At 41.7% G+C, this 20,192-nt stretch overlaps 1 protein-coding gene across 1 annotated transcript in view; it reads right to left on the bottom strand.

The window, feature by feature from the left end:
- The window catches only part of ARHGEF4 (Rho guanine nucleotide exchange factor 4), a 124,058-nt gene extending 104,238 nt beyond the window's left edge, over window positions 1-19,820 (bottom strand). The window contains exons 1-3 of the mRNA XM_075507463.1: window positions 16,084-19,820; window positions 11,725-12,051; window positions 5,642-5,771 (exon numbers count right to left, since the gene is read on the bottom strand). Coding sequence (XP_075363578.1) covers window positions 5,642-5,771; window positions 11,725-12,051; window positions 16,084-19,689 — 4,063 coding nt within the window. The 5' untranslated portion in view covers window positions 19,690-19,820. The remainder of the gene's footprint in view (window positions 1-5,641; window positions 5,772-11,724; window positions 12,052-16,083) is intronic.
- Between the last annotated feature and the right edge of the window lie 372 nt (window positions 19,821-20,192).

The following is a 20,192-nucleotide window of genomic DNA, read 5'->3' as shown; positions in this document are numbered from 1 at the left end:
CAAGTTAAGCATTAACAACAAAGATGAATGCAGCTGTTCTATGGATGTGGAGCACAGGGCACTGAGAAGAGGAAGGGACAGTGCAGCTCTTCAGACACAAAAGGTGCTAAGGAGAGGCTATTCAGTCCTAATTATCCTACCCCTGCTCCTTGAAATCCATGCTTGGTACATGAGAAGTAAGGAAACTCCACGTACCTATATCTCTCCTTGACTGAACTACTAAACCCAACATTATTTACAGAGGCTCTGTAGCAACTGCCCTTGCCTGGGAGATCTCTGCCCTCAACCTGCTTAAATCACTCCATCTGTTCCTCTGCTAACCTTCCCACTCTCTGGACTGAATGCTCTTGGCAAATACCAAAAGATGTTTATTCAGTGCCAGAGACAATAGTGCTGTAATCCTAGCTGAAGGTGCTACAGAGGTATGCACATTATATGTATGTACTGGATAGGCATTTTCTAATAGAATGGAAAGGAATACTACAAAGGAAAAATACTACAAAGCCAAGTTGTGGAAAGTACAATATTATATCAGAGTTCAAAACTGCAACCTATCACAGAGGGGTTCCACCTGACTACAGATTTTTTTTATTTCTTTTGTTGTTGTTGTTAAATCTACATTGCTGTAGTGGCAACTGACTCCAACTACAGATTAAGGATCTCACTGCACAGCCTGATCAAGGTAGTCAAGCTAGCCTGAGCCTTGGACAGCCTGATCCTAAATATCTGCTAGATTTTTTAGTCTCTGTTGGGTTCTCCTGTAGTCTTGTAGCTTTGAATAGTGATTGCTGGAATCATTCAGGATTTGCTAGGATCTTCTTTTTCACTCTTTGCTCCATGCAAAGTTTTTACTGGTATGCTAAAGCTTTCACCTCAGTAGCTAATACATACAATCCCACTCAACCTGCTAACACAAATTTTCAGGAACTCAGCCATCACTTGGCCCAGCTTTTAAGGTTGGATGAAAATCTTTGAGTGAGCACGTGTTATCAGAGACCTCACAGAGCACAAATATTTGTGGCTGTGGTTAAACAGAATCAAGATTGACATAGCGGGTCTAATCCTTCTGTGATTCAGAGACACAGAAAGGACACAGAGGTTCAGAGACACAAAAATACAGTAGGCAACTCAATTGCTTTTTAGCCACTTAATTTCAATGGTACTTCCATGGGTTAATGAGGATGGAATGGACATTTCATGCTACAGCTACAATGATACACTTCTGAGGATTTGCATACCACTTTTTTCTGTGTCCCTTCAAGAACTAAAATGACAAAAATGGAATAAATAGCTCAGCTAGTTATTTTGCTGAACTACAGGATGCTAAATATTTATAGGACATAATGAAGTCCTGTTATTAAGCTAATATTTTCCCTCTTGAATAGATTTCTCCAGTGGCTGTCAAACATCTTCACATTAACTGTTGCCAAGTGTGAGCTTAGCAGCACATCTATAGCTGGGAAAAGAAGATGAAAGTTGGCCACATGATGTTGAGTAAACAAACAGTCCCTTTGCCCCTGAGAAATACTTTCCGCTATACCAGTGAGGCCAGAGGATAGCTCAGTATCACTAAGTGGTCACTGTTTTCCAGACTATCCACAAAAGATTCAGACTTTGAGAACTTGGCTTGCTTATTCTTACTGCTTATGCAAGATTTCCAAGGCCACCAGTATGTTCATCATCAGTACACATCAGTGAGAATGAATTCATGCCTCTTTGGTTGGCATAACCAACACCAGCACTGTAGTGGAACTCCTGGGCATCTCTTGTAGATATCTGATAGAAGGAAATTTAAAGATCTTAGGCTGTTTAAATCTGACAAGACAAAGGGAAAACTGCCAAAAAGATTCAGTCTGCATTTAAATAATGATTTTAAATAATACAGGTTTAAGATCTGCTACAGCACAGCTCCAAACCTGATCTTGTAATACACTAGTTACAAAATTCTCCCTCTACGAGGATATGACAAACCCTGAAGGTTCACGGTCATACGTGTCACCCTATCCAAAAGTTTCAGATTCTCTGAGAGGTAGCATGGAGGGAAACATCTGGGAGAAGCACAAGAACAGAAAAGTCTCTAGCTGAGAAGCACAGAAAGCAGCAAGAGCAGGGACTTCAAGGAACTACATGTCCAGCTCTCAGACAATTACCCATGTCTGTCTGTCACTGTCACCTTGTGATCATCTCCTGCTGAAAAGTCCCGATGGAAAAGCTCAGAGATGGCAGCACCTCCTCAGAAAGTTCCCTCTGCTCTAGACCTGTGGGCTAGTAGCTCCCACGCCCAGAACTGCTCATCTCCTAGCTTCATCCCAGTCGTAACTGCATTCTCACAGCTGCATCCACTGTCCATCAAACAGCTTCCCAGTGACATCCTCAATTTTAGGTAACGTCTTCAGGTCACAAATAAACAGATACCAGACTCCAGAAAGAGATAGGGAAGGAGAGGATAAGTAAGATAGCCTAAAGAAACATGCTGGTCCACTGCCTTAACCCAAAGCCTTGTTATCCTACCACTGCTCTCTCCTGTATGCTTTGGGCCCTTCCCTCTCACCCCTTTCCTGGGGCAATTCCTGGGTCAAATGGTCTCTCAAGATCTTCAGAGGCTGCCAAAAAGCAGAAAAGCATTCCCATATCTACATTAGGAAGTGGCTTGTTTCCTACACTGGTCTTTCACTCTAGCTCAGCCTATTCAAACGCTGTAGTGAACCAGGCAGTAAGGAACAGATACATACTGCAAGGTACAAATGAAGACATGGGCATAACCAGACAACTAAAGGGGAAAGACACTTGATATTCATCAATACTACCTGCTAAAGCGCATGGTGCAAGCAAGAAGGTCCTTCCAAAGTGTTCAAACGTTCCTGATGTTTGAACAGGACAGTTAACTTTGCTAACCTCGGGGGTGCGTGTGTGTGAGCGTGTGTGTGCACGTGCACGTTGGTGGGGGTGTTCAACCTCTATACTTCTCTGGAGGAGGCTCAAGACTCATTCAATCTTCGCTGAATACAGAGATTAGCACCACCTCAGCTGCTCTTTATTTCGCAGATGTTAGAGCCATCTACTGGTTCCTTACAGTTTTCTCAAGTGGCTGCTCTGGACAGAAGAGGTGACAGGAAGGCAGTGTGCAAAACTTGATCAGTGACCAAGAGCACCACAGTATGCCTGATCCCAACTGCTGGGATATCCAAATGACAGGTTTGAGCCTGCCTCATTTCTCCCAGCATGACATAAAGGCAGGGAGAATAATGTCTCAGTGCTCTAGTGCCAGAGTGGTTAGAGGAAGCTAACGAACACAACAAATACAGCATTAAAATTAAGCTCTTCTCCCAGCACTTGTGGTATGTTCTAGTTGGGAACAGGCAGCCTCACCTAAAATAGTAAGTTTGTGCCCAGCTAAGCTCTTCTCCTCAGGTAACGGGTAGGTGCATGACAGAAGTCTCATAGCTGTGCATGGCACCTTTTGGGCTGGGATCATGACAGCCATCTTTTAATACCTGAAGAACTAGAGAGGGTTCTGAAATACCCCATCCCCCACAGTCAGTGCAGCATTCCCTGCACAAGGTGGCCAGGTGCAGACTTTGGGAGTGAGAATTTTATCCATATTTTCAACACGGAAGTATATAGTACTACTGCATATTGCACAGTACTTTCATATCCAGTGTCTTTTATGACTAAAGCATATGCTAGGACCATTAATACAAGTCAGTCCAGCTTTAGAGTTTGGAACCTTAAAATTAGATTAAATTGATTAATCATTTAATTTTATATTTATTTTATATGACCTGCAGCTCTGTCAAAAGCAACAGGTATCACAACAAAGCTGTGCAAGAATCAAAGAAGGCATTCTGCTGCACTACTGCTGCCTCAAGGACATTCCCAATCCTAAAATTGATCCAACAACTTAAGAGTATTGCTTCAGTAATTTTCAGTTTTCTTCCCAGCCACATCCTACCACAGGGACACATGCACACATTCATGACCCCCAAAATGCTTCACATGAAACCCACAAGCAGCAGCTAATACAGATGGTTGTGGTAGAAGCATTACAGCACTTCCTCTTTTCATCAGTTTTCTCCCCCACTAGCATGTTTTTGGTGGTGGAAAAAGGGTTCTGCTGCATTTCATTTGTTTTGCTACGTTTACACAGAAATTCTTGAGGTCTGGGCTTAGGTCACAGTATGAAATTCACTTGTACCTACCTGAGGAATATTGTGTGAATTGTAGATGATTCAAGTTTCATGCTGCATTTCTAGATAGCATATAAACACCTACAGCACTACCAACTGGTGGTAATGGTCAATCTACATTTACTCCCCTTATTCACCCTGGGAAATTCACATATATTTTTTAACTCGCTCAGGTCCCAATTGGGAACTATCATGAAATTTGCATCAGCTGTGACTCAGAATTTACTTCTATCACAGTGGTGCTTAGGGATTTCAGCTAATGTCAGAGATGCACAGACAACTTGACAATGATGGTTTCCATCTGGGATTTCCAAGGAGTAAAGCTGCAGCTTTTTTAATTCAGCCAAGGAGCTGGTCCTAAGTGTTAGGGCAATACCAGATGCTTGTGACAGCAAGTGATCAAAGCCCTCAGTGCTGAGAGACCAGGAGGCAGGGCTCTTGACACCATGATAATAAGTAGTTTGTTTTCTTATTTCCAGATGAAACCTCATGACTCTGTGCATGAGTTGTACAAAGTGTCAGAAAGTAAACCAGTTTTGATTGACAAAATATTATGACCATTCAACTCTGATGTAAGTAGCACAATGTTATGGTCCTTAATAAGGTAATTCCAGCATTGTTTTATTGATGGCACAAAGACACTTTCTGGGGCAGAAATGGCAGCTTGGCACCCAACTGTGGTTGGCTTTTCCTGGCTAGATTCCTAACTGCCAAACAACAACTCTGTAGTCTGCTTTTCTTATCCCACCCCAAAGTGCTATGATAGAGATATCTGCAGTGTTTGGGCAGGCACTGTCAGATGGAGAATTTAAAAACCTAGCGAAGATACATCTCACCGTTTAATAATCCGTGCAACTCACATTTCAATTCTGAGAAAGCATCAGTCATTGGAAATGAAGCAGACACGATACTTCATGCACATTCCTAATGAAAATACAGTATACTTGTTCTTTAAGATGATTCATTTAAAGTACAGGAAACGTCTACCTCTAGAGGCTCATTTAGTTGCTTTAGTGCCTAATTAGCAACTTGAGAGGAACCTCACCATACCCGCCGTAGTGTTCTCCAGCAAACACAAGGCAGAGAGTGTTTCGTCTGCAGAAACCTAATTCAAGAGTGTGATATATATGACATCATCCTAGGTGAGCCAGAATTCTTATGAGACAACGCAATGTTTCTACATCAAGCACACTATCATTGCCATTAATGATCTTTTCTTCACTAAAAAGCTGACCACTGCCTTTAAACAGCACCCTGGTTATTTGCTCAGGGAGAAAACCAACCAGAATACAAAAAGCACATGAAAGAATTAACTCTAAAGCAGATTTCTGCTCAGACATGGATGCAGCATTCAACATAAATAGGTTAGAATGCTTATCACATAGTTTCCATGCTCAATAAACCAGAGGTTAATTCTCTCATAATTCATGTCCAACTAATACTAGTGTACACACCAGGAGAGGAGATGCGCCGTTTCCAGCCTATGCAGTCTAAGCCTGTCGGAGTGCTCTGGGAAAATGGATGCAGTTTCAGTGGTAGGATGTCAAAGGCAACAGCAGATGTGATGGATGGACTTATTCTAGCCTGCAACGAGAGAGGGAAAACAAAGACAACAAACATTAAACTTAGATGCCCTGTAGGACAAAATATAGCATGCATCATGGAGCACCTCTTTCCACCTCTGAAGCCTGCTCATGTAAGTAGTACATTAGTAGACACGTGTGGATGATTATGGCTAGAGAGGTTAGAAAACAGTGAGAAGGCAGGGAAAACTGCAAGGTAATGAGAACAGGAGAAGTGGATAACCAGGTACTGGACTCACACTTCACATAGTACCACACATACCTACAGTCACAGAAAATTTCACTCCTTCCTATGAAATATATCTAGTGGGAGGGGGAAGCATATCACCCCAACAAGTCATCCCCTCAGCTACAGAACTGTTTCCTACAACTTTATGACTAATAATTCCTGTTCTGGTATTTAACATGTAAATAAAGCTTTTCCCTTCAGAGATTTATTGGTACCAGTCCCCAACCATATAGGACATGGATAACACAACATTATTCTCTTCAGTTAAAGGTACAAATAGGATCTCTCACTCTCTCCTCTACCTGGCTGACTGATTTTACAAAACTTACAGAACTTAATGAAACTTTTAAAACTCTATACCATTGCCAGATCTCATTGAATTGATAACTTTTGCTGGTTTAAGGGAGAAAAACGTATAGATACATACACACAGCTCATGATCTCTAATGCCTCAGTAAGTCAGGCTTAAAATAAACAAAAATACAATTTTTTTTTTGTTTAAGAAATCACGCAATCATACAAACCTCTGCCATAAAGATACTCTATCCACCCACAGACTAACCCACTCTCTCATGCAGACATTCACTTAAAGTTAAAAAAAAAAAATATATCAACAAAATCCAAAATGTAAACAAGGTTGTTCTCCTCTTCTGTGTCAAAACCAATATTTTCTGCCAATCTTGCCACACCAACAAACTTTCAACGTTTTCTGTCTCCTCTTATCCACCCTAAAACAGAAATAATGTCTGCTTGATATAGGGAAATGAGACCAACATTCCCCTGCTACTTCATCAGGGAATCATAAGATACTGGGCAAAATACTACAAGAATATAGATCATCTGACAATGAGCAAGACAGATTTTAGTCAAAGTCACTGCAGATTTTAGTCAGTCACTGAAACTTGTAGTACTTAATGCATAATGCAGATATGCTTTTATTCCTTTTTCCTGCTCTCTCCTTTCTCTATCCCATACCTCCTGTGGCTGGCACACACAGAAGATATCAGTGACTGCAGGCGACTGGGAGATCAGCTGGTCGGTAAGCATTGGTCCCATGAGCGTAGCCATTTTTCATCTCTGTATTGCTACTGCCCCTTCCTTTTGCTGCTGTGACATTCAGTTACAACACACCCATCCTTCACTGAACCAAGAGTTTGGGATATTGAGGTCCCATAGTTTATCTTGGATCTTTCCTTCTTCCTACCAGCCCATACTATGTCCCATCAGCATAAAGTCTGCTGACTAGCCTTGATGCTGAAGCCTCTTCTTTAGAAGATGACAATTAGTCAAAACATCCTTCCAAAACTAAACAGCAAACTAAGTAGTTTTGAATAGCCACACACTGCCCAAGCAGCTAAGAGTGCTGCTGCTCTGTGCCTGGTTTGCTTTATTCTTCCTGGACTTACTTTCCTAAAACAAAGAGAACACAGGCAATACTTTGGCACAAATCACCATCTCCTGAGGGATAGCATGAACCCTGTTCAAATTAACCTGAGCAGTGCCTGTTTGTCTAGAAAAATCACAGCAAAGCCCCAGTGGGAGCACATGCTCTTCCAGTGACAATGAAATCAAGCAAAACAGGCAACTTACTGAGCTACTGTTCTGAAAATGCCAAGGGTAAAGTCTAGGTTATTTACATGAAAGGTGATAGAAAGCATTATTGTTCCATTTAAGACTAGGAAGCAGAATACTGCCTTAGGGCTGTTACAATAAAAACTGCAGGCTTCATTCTTATTAATCTCCAGGACATCGGAGCAAATTTCAGGTACAGGCATCATTTGATTTCTATAGCAGGGGAGCCAGGCCTGTACAACCCAAAGTCAGGAGAAGAAGCATTTTCAGAGATGTTAGTAATATGTGGGCAGGGTTTACCCCAACCTGGAAGGGAGGGGAAATGAAGAACCAGAGCATAGTAAAGACCCTCTCTTCCACATTTTGTGATGTAGGTTCAAAGGCGTTATTTCTATGCTCTTATGCACAGCAGTTCAGTCCCTGGGAGAGGCATTTATGCCTGTTGTACGTCTGTGCCTTGTCAGATGCACAACAGGGGGAGACTTATCTCATTCAATCCCCTCTCCAAAGTGTGTTCATTACCCTCTTGAAGTGTATCTGAGGTGCCTACAGTGCTCATAACCATGGTAGCACACAGCAAAACTTAATTTTCTCTTATTTCAGATGGGGTAAAATCAGATTTCCAGGAGTCATATTTAGGACAATAAGCTAAAGATCTATTTTTCACTGCTTCTCATTTCTCTTTGAAAATAAAAGAGAGAGCTTTTTCTGCACTATACTCCCTCTGGGTATGGTCCCCTGATGGGCCTTTTAGGAATCTCTCTAATTTGGCAGTGCAGAAACTGTGCTCTAACAAATGCACATAGAAGCCATGTCTGTGCTTCTGTTGCTGTGCACTGGGGAGGCATCAAGCTTAACAGTCAAGTTTTAACTTTTTGTCAAAATAGGAAAGAGCAGGATGGGAGCAGACAGGTAGTTCAGAGACATCACTAAAACAATTTTTGCAAAAATAATTCCCAAAACAGAGCCCATTGCCATTACGGCATTACATGTATGGTTTGGGGCATTGTCTCTGCTCCAGCTAGGGAATTTATACTGCATTAAAAATAAGTAAGAGGACCCCAGGCTATACTGTGAAACCCATCACCATGTGAAGGGCAAAGTCTATGGCCAAGCAAAAGAAAATAGATTCATCCACAGCCATATGAGTTTCTCTTCCACTTCAGGGGGTGCTACCTTCAAAGGCTTGCCACAACCAGTTAAATGTTGACACTTTAAGGTACAAGATCAGAAGCTGCTCAGCTTGTTACTGGTAGCATTTCATTATAAGGGACAGCTGGGTCAAGCTTTGAGTTTGACTCTAGGGATTTACACAGACTGTTCCCATTTAAAGCAGATGAGCAGCTTACTGGACCTAAGCAAAACAAATACCAGTATATAGAATTGTTTAGGGCTGCTATTTCAAGTGGTTATTTTTTTAGTTTAAACGTAGTTTCTTGACTGTTTGTCCGCCTCCCTCTGAATCCCAACTGCCAGCCTTCAGAATAGCTTCTTATTACCACTATACTAATTTGTATACATTGATCTGAATGATAAGAGTAGTATCAGAAATCAGCACCTGGTATATCAAGAATTTGTTTTCTGTTCCTCCCTGGTCTGACCTATTAAGTTGTTTCCACAATATTGCAGCATTACATCACCTTGTATGCTGACCTGATCTTGACTTAACACAATATGACTTGTCATAACTGAAGCCACACATCCCAAGGCAGCCATGTGTCAGAAAACATCAGACTTTCAATTTCAGATCTCCAAAGCCCCATGCAGTTGCTTGTTCCAGTCACAAAACCACAACAGACAATGAACATCTTACAAAGCTTCTTTTGCAATAGTTTATTTCTCCTTATAAAAAGGGATTTAGCATCCTTCTAAAACTGCCCTCAAACACTGCAGCTTGTGACAGCACTTCCACCACACTTGGGAGTATGAATAAGCCAGCGTTATTACAGGAATAGAGCATTGCAAAGACAGAATAAAACAAAATAGAGAAAGAAAAAACTATGTGATGACTATTATAAATAAAACATACAGGCCAAGAAATGCAGTTATATGGGCATACAGGAAATAGCCCTTCAATCCCAACAGATCTCCAGTAAAACTTAACACTGTGCTCTCTTGACCTGCCCACAAAGATAAAAAGTGCCAATAAGCTACGTAAGACACTTAAATCAACAGAAACAGTAAAAACCAAATCTACCTATGTGCTACTAGGTATCTTCTACTCAACTCTACTACCCAAAGAAGTATGAACCAGAAAAATAACTCAGGCCCAGAAGCCCCACAGGCAGGTGATGTTAAGTGAGGGTACCTCTGTGGGCACAGGGGCAGCTGCAAATCATTACACAGCTGATCACAATTTAGAGGTAAGTTTGTACCAGAAAATAAAGGTGGAAATGCTTAAAGGAGAAGCTGTTTTCTGGCAGCATCAAAATGTGCAGTCAATCAGCAAAACAGACAGCGTTCAAGCTGTGTAATCTGATGGCTCTAGGGGAAGTTATTGAGGTAACTGGTTGCTCCTCTTTAGAAGCACTAATGGTCTCAGTGCTGGCCAACATACCCTGCAGCATGGGCTAGATTTCCATCACTATCCATGCTTGTCAACTAATTGTAAGAAATATTTTTAGCATGTTTTACTGACTTCTGTTTATCACGGAGCCAGGGATTCATTCTCCCTAGCTTATTTCATGCCTGTACAGCACTAAGCACTCAGAGCTCTGAACAAGGTAGAAAAGTGACACAATTAATTTCTTTTTAATTTTTAAAATCTTAACATATACATGCCTCAGGAGCATTACTCATTGTCTTCAATACACAGGTAGCAGTGGGGCTGAGCCAGGGAAACATCCTCACTGAACTAAGAGTAGGCAACACATCACAGAACCATACCCAGCACTCACCCAAGCATCACCTGGCAACATTTTGTTTTGAAGAGCCCTACAAATACAAAATAGCAGATTTTTAGCCCCTTTTCTTAAGGAGGTGAGAACAGTGGGCAGTTTTTCAGAAACCCCGTTTATGGAATTGGCCTGGCTTTCTGTCCCAGGTCTCCATCAGCTTCAATGGGAAGCTCTCCCAGGCAGACAGACATGAGGCAGCAGGTTTACTCCCGGCAAGCCATAGTGGACAAGCCAAGCTGTGTCAAGTGAATGTTTTCCACTCGCCATCCACAGAACTATTTGTGTGCATAAGCTCAAGTATGTGCTGAAGTGGTGACAGGACTGGGGCCTCAGCTCCCCTCAGACGTTGTCATTTTGATGCAAGACCAACCAGAAACAGGCAACCAGGACAACAGAGAGAAAGTGAAACAAATGCAGGTAACAGACCAAAACCCTGTGGAAAGCTTTTACTTGAATATCTGCTACTTAATTTCAAGGTTGCTCAGAATCTTCCTCCATATTATCATCAGATGCTGCATGGAGTGTCCCTCTATCTCATGTCCGTTTTCCCCAGAAGTTCTTTTTTATGTATGAAGGCTAAATTTGGCTCTTGGATACAGATTCATGGCTCTCCCTGAAGGGAACAGACCATAGCTCTGGATCCAAGAGTAACAGATGCCATCAGTGTGAGTCACAACAGCCACAAAGTTTGTCACAAGCAATCATAATGCTGATCTAAAAGTCTCCCCCCATGGAGAGGAGAATACTAATAGCTAAAACTCCAATGGCAATGTTCTCTTGAGCATTTCACAGCAGGAATTTGCCTCAGTAGGAAGTGTGGAGTTGGCCTCAGATACAAGGGGAATCTAATTTAGAAGTCCCTTTTTAAAGTTATACAGCAATGCCACAGGGCATGGAATGAGATTTCATCAGTTTAATTTATATTGATTTAAGGCAACTTTGATTTGCTCCCTGCCCTCCCTACCTTTCAGCTCACAGAGCAATCTGATGCTCTCACATCTTATTGTCCAATGTGGCACGGGGCAGGAACTCCTCACTTACAGCAACTAAAAAACTCTCCACCTTTACAGATCATCACTTATGGACCAGTTTAGTGTTTAAGCAGTCTCCACAGACTATCGGGTCCAAAGAAAAGCAGACAGAACTGCTACCAGACAAAGTGCAAGGACAGGAATATGATGACAGTAGAAAGAAGCAGCCGGAGCAGAGAGGAAGACAGTGCCAGAGAATGAGGAGGACGGTGTATAGTTTCTTACTTTTAACTGGTCCTCTGGGAGGTGTCGCATTTGAATCCCTCTCTCTGGCTGTGTCTCCTTCTCTAGCTTCCTTTTTTGGTTCCTCTCCATCCAAACATCATCGAAGCTGAAGCACTTATAGAGGGGTTTAGGTCTCTTCCTCCTCCTTTCTGGAATCTCCTTGGCTTTTTCATCTGAGGCAAGGAAGGAAAGCCTCCAGGCTTTGCTCTCAAGGGTGGAGATAGGGCGTGGGGATGGTGGAACCTGGGGGGGCCTTCTTTTGCGATGGGGAACCCATTTCTCATTTGGCCTCTTTTCAGGTGGCATTTGACATTGCTGTTTAGACTCCTGTTTATAAACAGCAGAACAGCAGACAGGGTTTGTTGGCTGGAAATGTCGTTTATTTCAAATCAGGTTGAACAGAAGATGGTAAAACTCAGTTATCTAGCCCCAGAACTATTCAGAAGAAAATGCTATCCCAAGAGTACTGGCTGGCCGAAACCAGCCTGTCTACTCACTCAGCCTTCTCCATAGGCTTAGGGGTACTCCACCCTGAAGCAGCAGCTCTGCTATCCTTTCAGAGTGTAATATACACTGCCTCTGCACAGGACAATGCCCTTTTCACCCTCATTCTAGATGGTGTATTACAATAACATTACTACTGGGATTTAGGTCACTCTGTCTGTATAATATTATTTACAAAGACAGACAGTGTCTCTGAAAATAGAATAATGACCAGTCTTGTCTGTCTGTGCTTTTCCAACTGTACTTCAGTTATACAATGTGAAAAGGCTTCCTAGGTGCCTGCAGGTCTGATATATTAAGCCCTGTGCTTCCTCATGTACTCTCTGTGCTATCCATTTTATTTGCTTGATGTTGGGCTGAGAGTGAGGAATTGCACAGCTTTGCACTTCACTCTCATTTGCTTTTAATGAGTGGTTGCACAAAATTACAGCTTTTATACGGGAACAACTTGAAATTAAGCGTGCCCTGAGGCATATAACTACCCCTCCAGGTAGCATCAGTGTTAGAATCAATAATATTTAAGGTGAGAGATAACAACATTGAGGAATGAATGATCTCAGGAGTCTCTTTTCATGCCAAGAAAATGTTGTGTCCTGACAATAGTATCTCTCCAGTTTCTCACAGTTCATTTGAAGAACCCAAATACAACAACCTTTAAACCACTGCAGGCACTTCCTATCTACTCTCAATTAACCAACAATCCCAGATCAATTCTTCTTTGCCACTGGCAAGAGATGCCACAGTCTAGAAACACTCCTTATCTACTAGATGCTATGCAAAAAGGAAAGTATATACTGCTGGTATTCTGTGCCTAATCCCATCATACTGGAGAGGAGCAAGGAGGAGAACTTGTACAGATTCCAAACATGGGACATATTAGGACAGTTTGCTCTTGCCTATTGGGTAACACAATTATGTAAGTAAAATCATGTCACAAACAGTCAGATTAATTAAATTCATAATGAAGGCCCTGCCACATCGGTAAACTGGTAATTGTTCTGTCTTGCTGTTTTCAGAATAAAATCTTTGTCCCAGATATAACTTGGAGAACATTAACCATTAGCAGGTAATGAGAGAAGGGCTGGTCTGTGCTCCATCAGGCTAAGAAGGGTTACTTACCAGTGTGGTAGCCAGAGGCATCAGGGGCAAGCTGATCCATTGCAGTTTGGTACAGCACTATAACACAGATAAAGCTGATACCACTGGAAAAATACCTGGCTGGGGACTTGGGGAATATATACATATTCCCATAGTGGAGGGCACACTGGGAAGTGAGCTCAAAGAACTTCACAGTTATGCATTTGTTTTGCAATAATGTCTTTAGTGCTGTGGAACAGAAAAGGACTTTTCTTCAAAGCCACTGTTAAACTTAATTTTATGACCTTTTTACTTAGCCACATACATAAGGAAGACCATCCTTAGTGTTCAGATAATAATTACGTTGGAAAGACTTAACACTGCAAATATACTTTGCCCAATGTCTCTGCTGTATTTTCAGAGATTCCTGAAAAAACAACTTCACTTACAAAACCCAGGGTGAAGTTCTACTTTATTTCACAATGTCATGAAAATGGAAATAAATAAAATCCCTATCTGCTTTAATAGATTAGATGTTTTGTCCTGAAAGCTGGGACATTTACGTTAACTTCCAGGCTCCAGCTGCATTTATCCACTTTCAGATACCATATTCTACAGCCTCCAGAAGAACCAAACTGTTTTTATATAGCTTAGTTTAAGTTTTAAGTTTTTAAGTTTTTCATGCTTTTCTTTAAATTATTTAATCTAGCAATCAATTTAAGTAATTATTTATTTGCTTCTAATGGTTACGTTACAGGATATGGGCTTGCCTATTCAAGGCTTTACACATGCCTCATCTCTCCACTCTTTTCTAGATGCTCTTTTGGGTCATCATTTACAGGTCAATGATTTTATTCATCCTCTGAGAGGCTTCATCTGTTGACAGTGTGTATAGTCCAAGTATCTTGTATTTTCCTACGTTGGTGTAACACTGCAGTCTCTTGTCTGGAATGTAGTGTCCTGTATTAAGTTTGTAAGTTAAGTTGATGCCCATGAAAACAAAAGATGTTCAAGTAAAGCAGGGGACAGAAGGGAATAAAGGAAATTTTCTTCCCCTTCTGCCCACAGCAATTCCAGTACTACAGCCCTCACTTCTCAAACTGCCACCCACGTCTTCTTTACATTCCAGACAGCGTTAGCTAAGAAAACCAAACCAATGAACCAAAAAACTTTCATTGGAAATATGTGAAGGGAGGTTGAGGGAACTGGGTTTATTCAGGCTGACAAGAGGGGTCTAAAGGCAAGATAAGAGCAGTCTGCAACAATTTTGTAGTTACATGGATGATGGATCCAAACTCTTCTCAGTAGTGCCAGACAATGCCACAAGACAATGGCCAGAAATTGCAGCTTGTAAAGTTCTGGTGGGGCATTAGGAAAAAAATTTTTCTCAGGAACATGCTTCCCAGAGAGGTGGTGAAATCTCCAGCCATAGAGGTTTTCAAGACTTGGTTAGACAAAGTCATGGTTTTGTCTATCTGGTGTTGCCACTAGTCCTGTCTGAAGGAGGTGGGATTAGATGACCTCCCAAGGTCTGTTCCAACCAAACTTTTTTTGTTTCTATACAAAAAATAGAGAGTTTCTATTAAAAAAATAGGGAGGAAGGGTAGGCTAAGACCATTTTGGAGGGTATCTTAAAACTTCAATATAACCTGTGATGTGAGACACAAAAGGCAGCAGCAGCAAAAGCTGTGCAAGGGCTCATTTGAGTTGAACACAACCAGCCCTCAGCTGCAGGATTGATCAAGCAGTTCCAGATTCATGAATTCTCTGAAAAATGTCTGCTTGGGGTACGCAGAATCTCACACCCTCTCTCAAGTGCCACTTTTGAAAATCTGCTCAACAAAATTATTTTGCCCATTTCTTAATGTCAAAACTCATCAGCAGCAGTACTGAAAAAGTAGTATGATCAAGCCAGGTTCTGGGATCTCAGCTAACAGATCAACCTCAGTCACTCTAGTGGTTTGTGCTTAGCCACTGAAAGAGATTGCTAAGCTCCCAGCCACTTACAACTCGGGAAATCCTCTCTGGAACTAAAAGCCTACTGACAGGGGAAGTCTCTGCTTTTAAAGGCCTCAGCCAACCGAGAAATCCCTATTGAAGTTACAATCTTTTCTGTGAGATCCAGCCTATCACAAGGAAATTAATGTGTTACCAGGAGTACAATACAATACAACATCAAAAGGACACCCTGAGTCCATGGGGTTTTTTCTGTTTGCTGTAAAAAAGGCAGAAAAGGACTCCTAGTGGCAACCAGAGGGTAGTTATGGTAACTGCAAAAGACTCACGGTACTTTGAAAGACAGCTACTCATTGTCTAAAGAAAAAGATTCTACTTCTTAAAAAGTGATTGCTAGCAATGGGAATTGATTTCTATGTTGCCTTTCACTTTGAGAAACTTATTTGCTATACACCAGTTACAAGGCTCGATTCTGCCTTATCTTAAGAGGGGTAAAACCCAGCTAAAAACTGGAGTTGAACACAGGGTAGCGTCTGTGTAATCTGTCTGACGCATATTATGTATTAGCACTGTTGTGATGACTCCATTCCTTTAGATTTTTGTGGTAAATCCTCCCTTAAAGAGTGCATCAATTCATATAGTCTTGAACAGAAACAGATTAAGTAGTGCTACCTATCTTAGACAAAGAGGAATATTATGCACACATCTAACCAATGTGTTCACTAAGCCATTGAAGAGGTTCACTGGAATTCCTAAACCATATTAAAACAAAAGACTCTGCAAACCAAACCACCACCTGATCATTCCAAGACAACAACTCACCTCATCTCGGAGCATGTCACTAATGGAAGAAGCTGTGTTTAAGCTGATCTGGGATTGACTGCTTATGCCACTGTCATCCCTCTGGTATTCATTGTCCAACGAGTGTACAGAAAGTAAGAGACTACCTCTGGGTTTCAGTGTCTTTGGTCTCTCAGGAGCATCCAAATTGCTTTCAACTGCAGAGCTGTTCCCAAGAGAGATCATTGAAGTGGCACATATTCTTCCGGGATAACGGAAGCTCTTGTGTTGAGAAGTGGATCGTGGACTCTGAGGTTTAGGACTCATGGGCCTACAAGGCATGTCTTTACCATCAGAATTTGAGAGCTGGGGACATGATGGACTTGACTGACTAAATGGCAACTGCAAGTCAGTGGGGCTAAATGGAGATTTCATCCAGTATTCCTCTAGAGAAGTATTTAAACTGTTGCTCAGAGCCTCCTGTTGTTCATCACAGTCTGAACTCTGTGAGTATCTGATGCCCAGGTCATGGGACTGCATTCGTTTTCTCCACATACCTGCAGGTGAAGAGACAGCAACAGGCTCCACAGAGGCGTCAAAATAGTTGGTGTCTGTTGAGGAGCCAGGAGCTGTTTCTGTTTTAAAAAATGTGTGTCCGTTGGAACTATCCTGTCTCTCTACTGACGTTGTTCTCATTACATGGCCTCTAGTTGCATTAAGACTCTCCTGTGTTGGTGATAAACTTGCTAAGACAGGCCTTTTTAGTCCATCTGCCTCCTTGCTTTTTAGAAAAGCTTTCCAGGTGCTCTGGCGAAGTTTGGCTTTCTCCTTTTCATTTTTCAGTGATACTCTTGAGCTTTGCTCAGTATTTTCCTTTTCTGGAGATTTGGATTCAAATAAGCTTGAGAGCGATTTGTGTGCCAAGGCCAACCTTGTCTTGAACTTCTTACCCTCAGGGTTTTTGTTTCTTTTGTATTCATTTTCAGGGAATGATTTTCTAATCCCAGAGTATTCCACAGGTTCACTGTCATTGGTTTCAGATGAACATGAAACTCGTCGATCTGCATATTTGACAGCAGCCAGTGTGGGAGAAGTTGAATTTGTATCTACATCTTCCATCGGTATCCGACCAGAGCCAGAAGCCTTCCTCAGACTCATTCGGTTGAATAATCCTGCAGGTCTCTCATAGAATAAATCATCATCGTCAGAGTATTCAGAGGTGTAGCTTTCTTTCCTGTGGAAGGCTGAAACAGATGAACAACTTTTGAAAGACTGTAAACTTTCAGTGTCTTCATCCTCTTTCCCAGTATCCAGTTCTTCTATCTTTGCCTTGCTGCCAAAGAAGCTGCTACTTCCCTGATTTTCTGCTGTGGCAGGCTTAGTTTTCCTGAAAGATGTCATTTTTGAGAATACTAAAAACCTGGAAGCTTTCCCGCTATTCCCATTCTTTGTTGGCTTTTGCACAGCTTTATAGAGACTGCTGTTACTTCCCAGGATGTGGAATGAATTCTCATCCATTTCCTCACTATTAGCGCTGCAGGTACTTATATTATCTAGGCCCAGCATGCAAGCGTTATGGGTCTCCCTTTTTACAGAATAGTTAAAGACATCAGACACATCTAGATTCAGTGCACTGTCTTTGCTAGGGCTAGCTGTGTCTTCTGCAAGAGAGCCCTCCTTTCCTTCACTAGGAGAAGGTTCTTCACAAATACCTATTTGTTCCTTTGAACCATTACAGCCTTCAGTTCCTTGCCTGTCTACTGCTTGTTCAGAGATGATGCTGGGCCCTTGAAGGTCAACATCAGCACCATCTCCCTGACACAAATTGCTTACATCATTGCACATTTCAAGTGTTACTGCACTAGTTATATATAAGCTTTCCTCTCTGCCTTGATGTGCTTTGAATTCCTCTTCCTTAGACACCTGGTCATCTCTTGTTTCAGCCCATGACTTTCTGAACTGTTCTGTCTCTAATTCAAAACGAGTCTTTGTTCTGCAAGGCTCTTTCTCAGAGATCATAACAGCACTTCTGCTATGTGATTTTAAGAGTGCTTCTTCACATTGATCTGCCTGACTTTCTGCAATAAGTATATCATTGCCCAGCGGCACAGTAACACTCCTGAATTCCACTTTCGCACTTGTCACCGTGGGATTACTGCAGGAGAACCCTAAGGATGAAAGTGCATCTGTTTTCTCTCTTTTCTCTTGTGAAAATTCTGGTTTTTCTTCAGCTGTATCCCTACCAGGGAGTACCTCTGCACTACCAGGAATGAGGTGGGTGGCCAGAATTTGTTCTTCACAGCTACAGCTTTCACTCAGAACTCTCTCTGGCTCATCATGAGCTTTGTTAACAGTATGAGGAGACATCAAATCCTTGGTCACTACATTTCTCAATGTTCCAGTTACCACTTCAGTAGGAAGGTTCTCATTCAGTGTCTTGGACTGTAATCCTTTCTGCTCTACAGATACTATAATTAGGGCAGGCTTTGACTCTGGAAGAGTCATTAAATGCCTTCTCTGGCTTATATAATCTGATCTGGGAGTCATTTCAACAGCAAAGACACTGTCTTCATCCTTTCCTTTATGAGTAGGATGTTCATTTGTTACTAGCTTAGAGTGACTCCTTAAGGCACCAGTTTTGCAACTTGTATTTTGCTGCATTGACTCTTTGTGCTCTGCCCCAGTGTTACTGCCACCTGTTTGCAATGTGGTTTCCAGGACTTTCCAACCAAAGTCAAGGTTAGAAGAATCACCTACCCAGCTTTCCCCTACCACGATCTCCATACCTGACAGTTCATATTCAAGGCCATTCTCCTTCAAACTTTTCTGCTGTATTCTACCAGTGGAAACACGGTTTACAGAACAATCAAAATCCCCGTTTTCCACAACAGCAGGGAAACCTGCATGACAAGCTGCTGGGTTCTCAGTGTCACCAGTGCCAGATTCAACATCAATATCACAAGGGAATCTGTCTGCTTCCAGATGTCTCTCAGCTTTGTACTGGTCACTTTTTATAAGTTCTTCTGCATTTATAATCACCAGCTCACAGTCCAGGGCAGATGAAGTCTCCTTTTGTTTTGGATTACACTCACAAGCATCAGTCTGTGTAGAAGATAAGCTATCAGTACGCGTACCTACTGCTTCTGGGCTAATGCCACACGTCTCTGATTTAGAGTGCAAATAATAATCAACGCACTGGGGAGAGCCTGCTGGTTGAGAAAGCTGACACTCATTTGAGTCTACATCAGTATTAAGAAGAGATCTTTTTATGCCAAATTTGCCCTCTATTTTTATTGCCTTTTCAGGGCTTCCAGGTACCCTTCCTAAGTTTTTCCAAGTGTATTCAAAATCCAGGCCTTGAAGATGTATTCTGGAACACGACCATCTAAATTTGTCTGTCAGATGAATACAGTTCCCCACATATTCTGTCTTGCTTTGAGCACTGATATTTTCAGGTACACTGTGCCATGTTTTACTTTCTGTAGTCTCTGACCTTGTGAGTGGTGGCTGGGATTTTGGTTTGAAGCAACTCTGGTAAAAGAATGAATCTGTTGTCAACATGGTCTCTGTACTTCCATGTTTTATCCTTTTACCTGTAGTTTCCTCACTGTCAACTGAATTTCTCCGGCTGCATTTTATACTGGACATAGAATCTAATTCACATGCATAGTCAGATGTCTCAGTGTAACTTTTATGGTTAGGTCCATTTGTTTCAAAATGAAGATTAGGCAAACTACAGCTTGATGCTGCATCTGACCAGAAGGAAAACTGCTGTACCTCAGGAAAAATCAAACTACTTTCTGAGTTTGCTTTGAAACAAGCTATGCTTAATACTGCAGGATATTCCTTCTGTCCTGTAACATCATCTTCTGTAGGTACTGAGTTGGTACAGGACTGCACTTTACTGCTTTCAAACTCTGCTTTATTTTGCAATACTGCTACAAACTTTCTATTTGTCTGTGATATAATGCCCTCTTCACTGGCTTGGTCCTCTGTGTTGGAAAAATCACTAGTTAATGTTAGCTCTTCATCACCCAATTCTTCACCTTCTGATTTTGCAGACTGTATGCAAAATTCCGTTTTGCTTGGTGTTGCTTTTATTTTGGAGGACACTTCTAACCGCACCTGCTGGGTAAATTCTGGTTGCCTTG

This window comes from Mycteria americana, chromosome 7 (assembly GCF_035582795.1).
Source record: "Mycteria americana isolate JAX WOST 10 ecotype Jacksonville Zoo and Gardens chromosome 7, USCA_MyAme_1.0, whole genome shotgun sequence".
Taxonomy (NCBI): Eukaryota; Metazoa; Chordata; class Aves; order Ciconiiformes; family Ciconiidae; genus Mycteria; species Mycteria americana.
The sequence above is the reverse complement of the archived record's forward strand: the minus strand, read 5'-3'. Positions and strand labels throughout refer to the sequence as shown.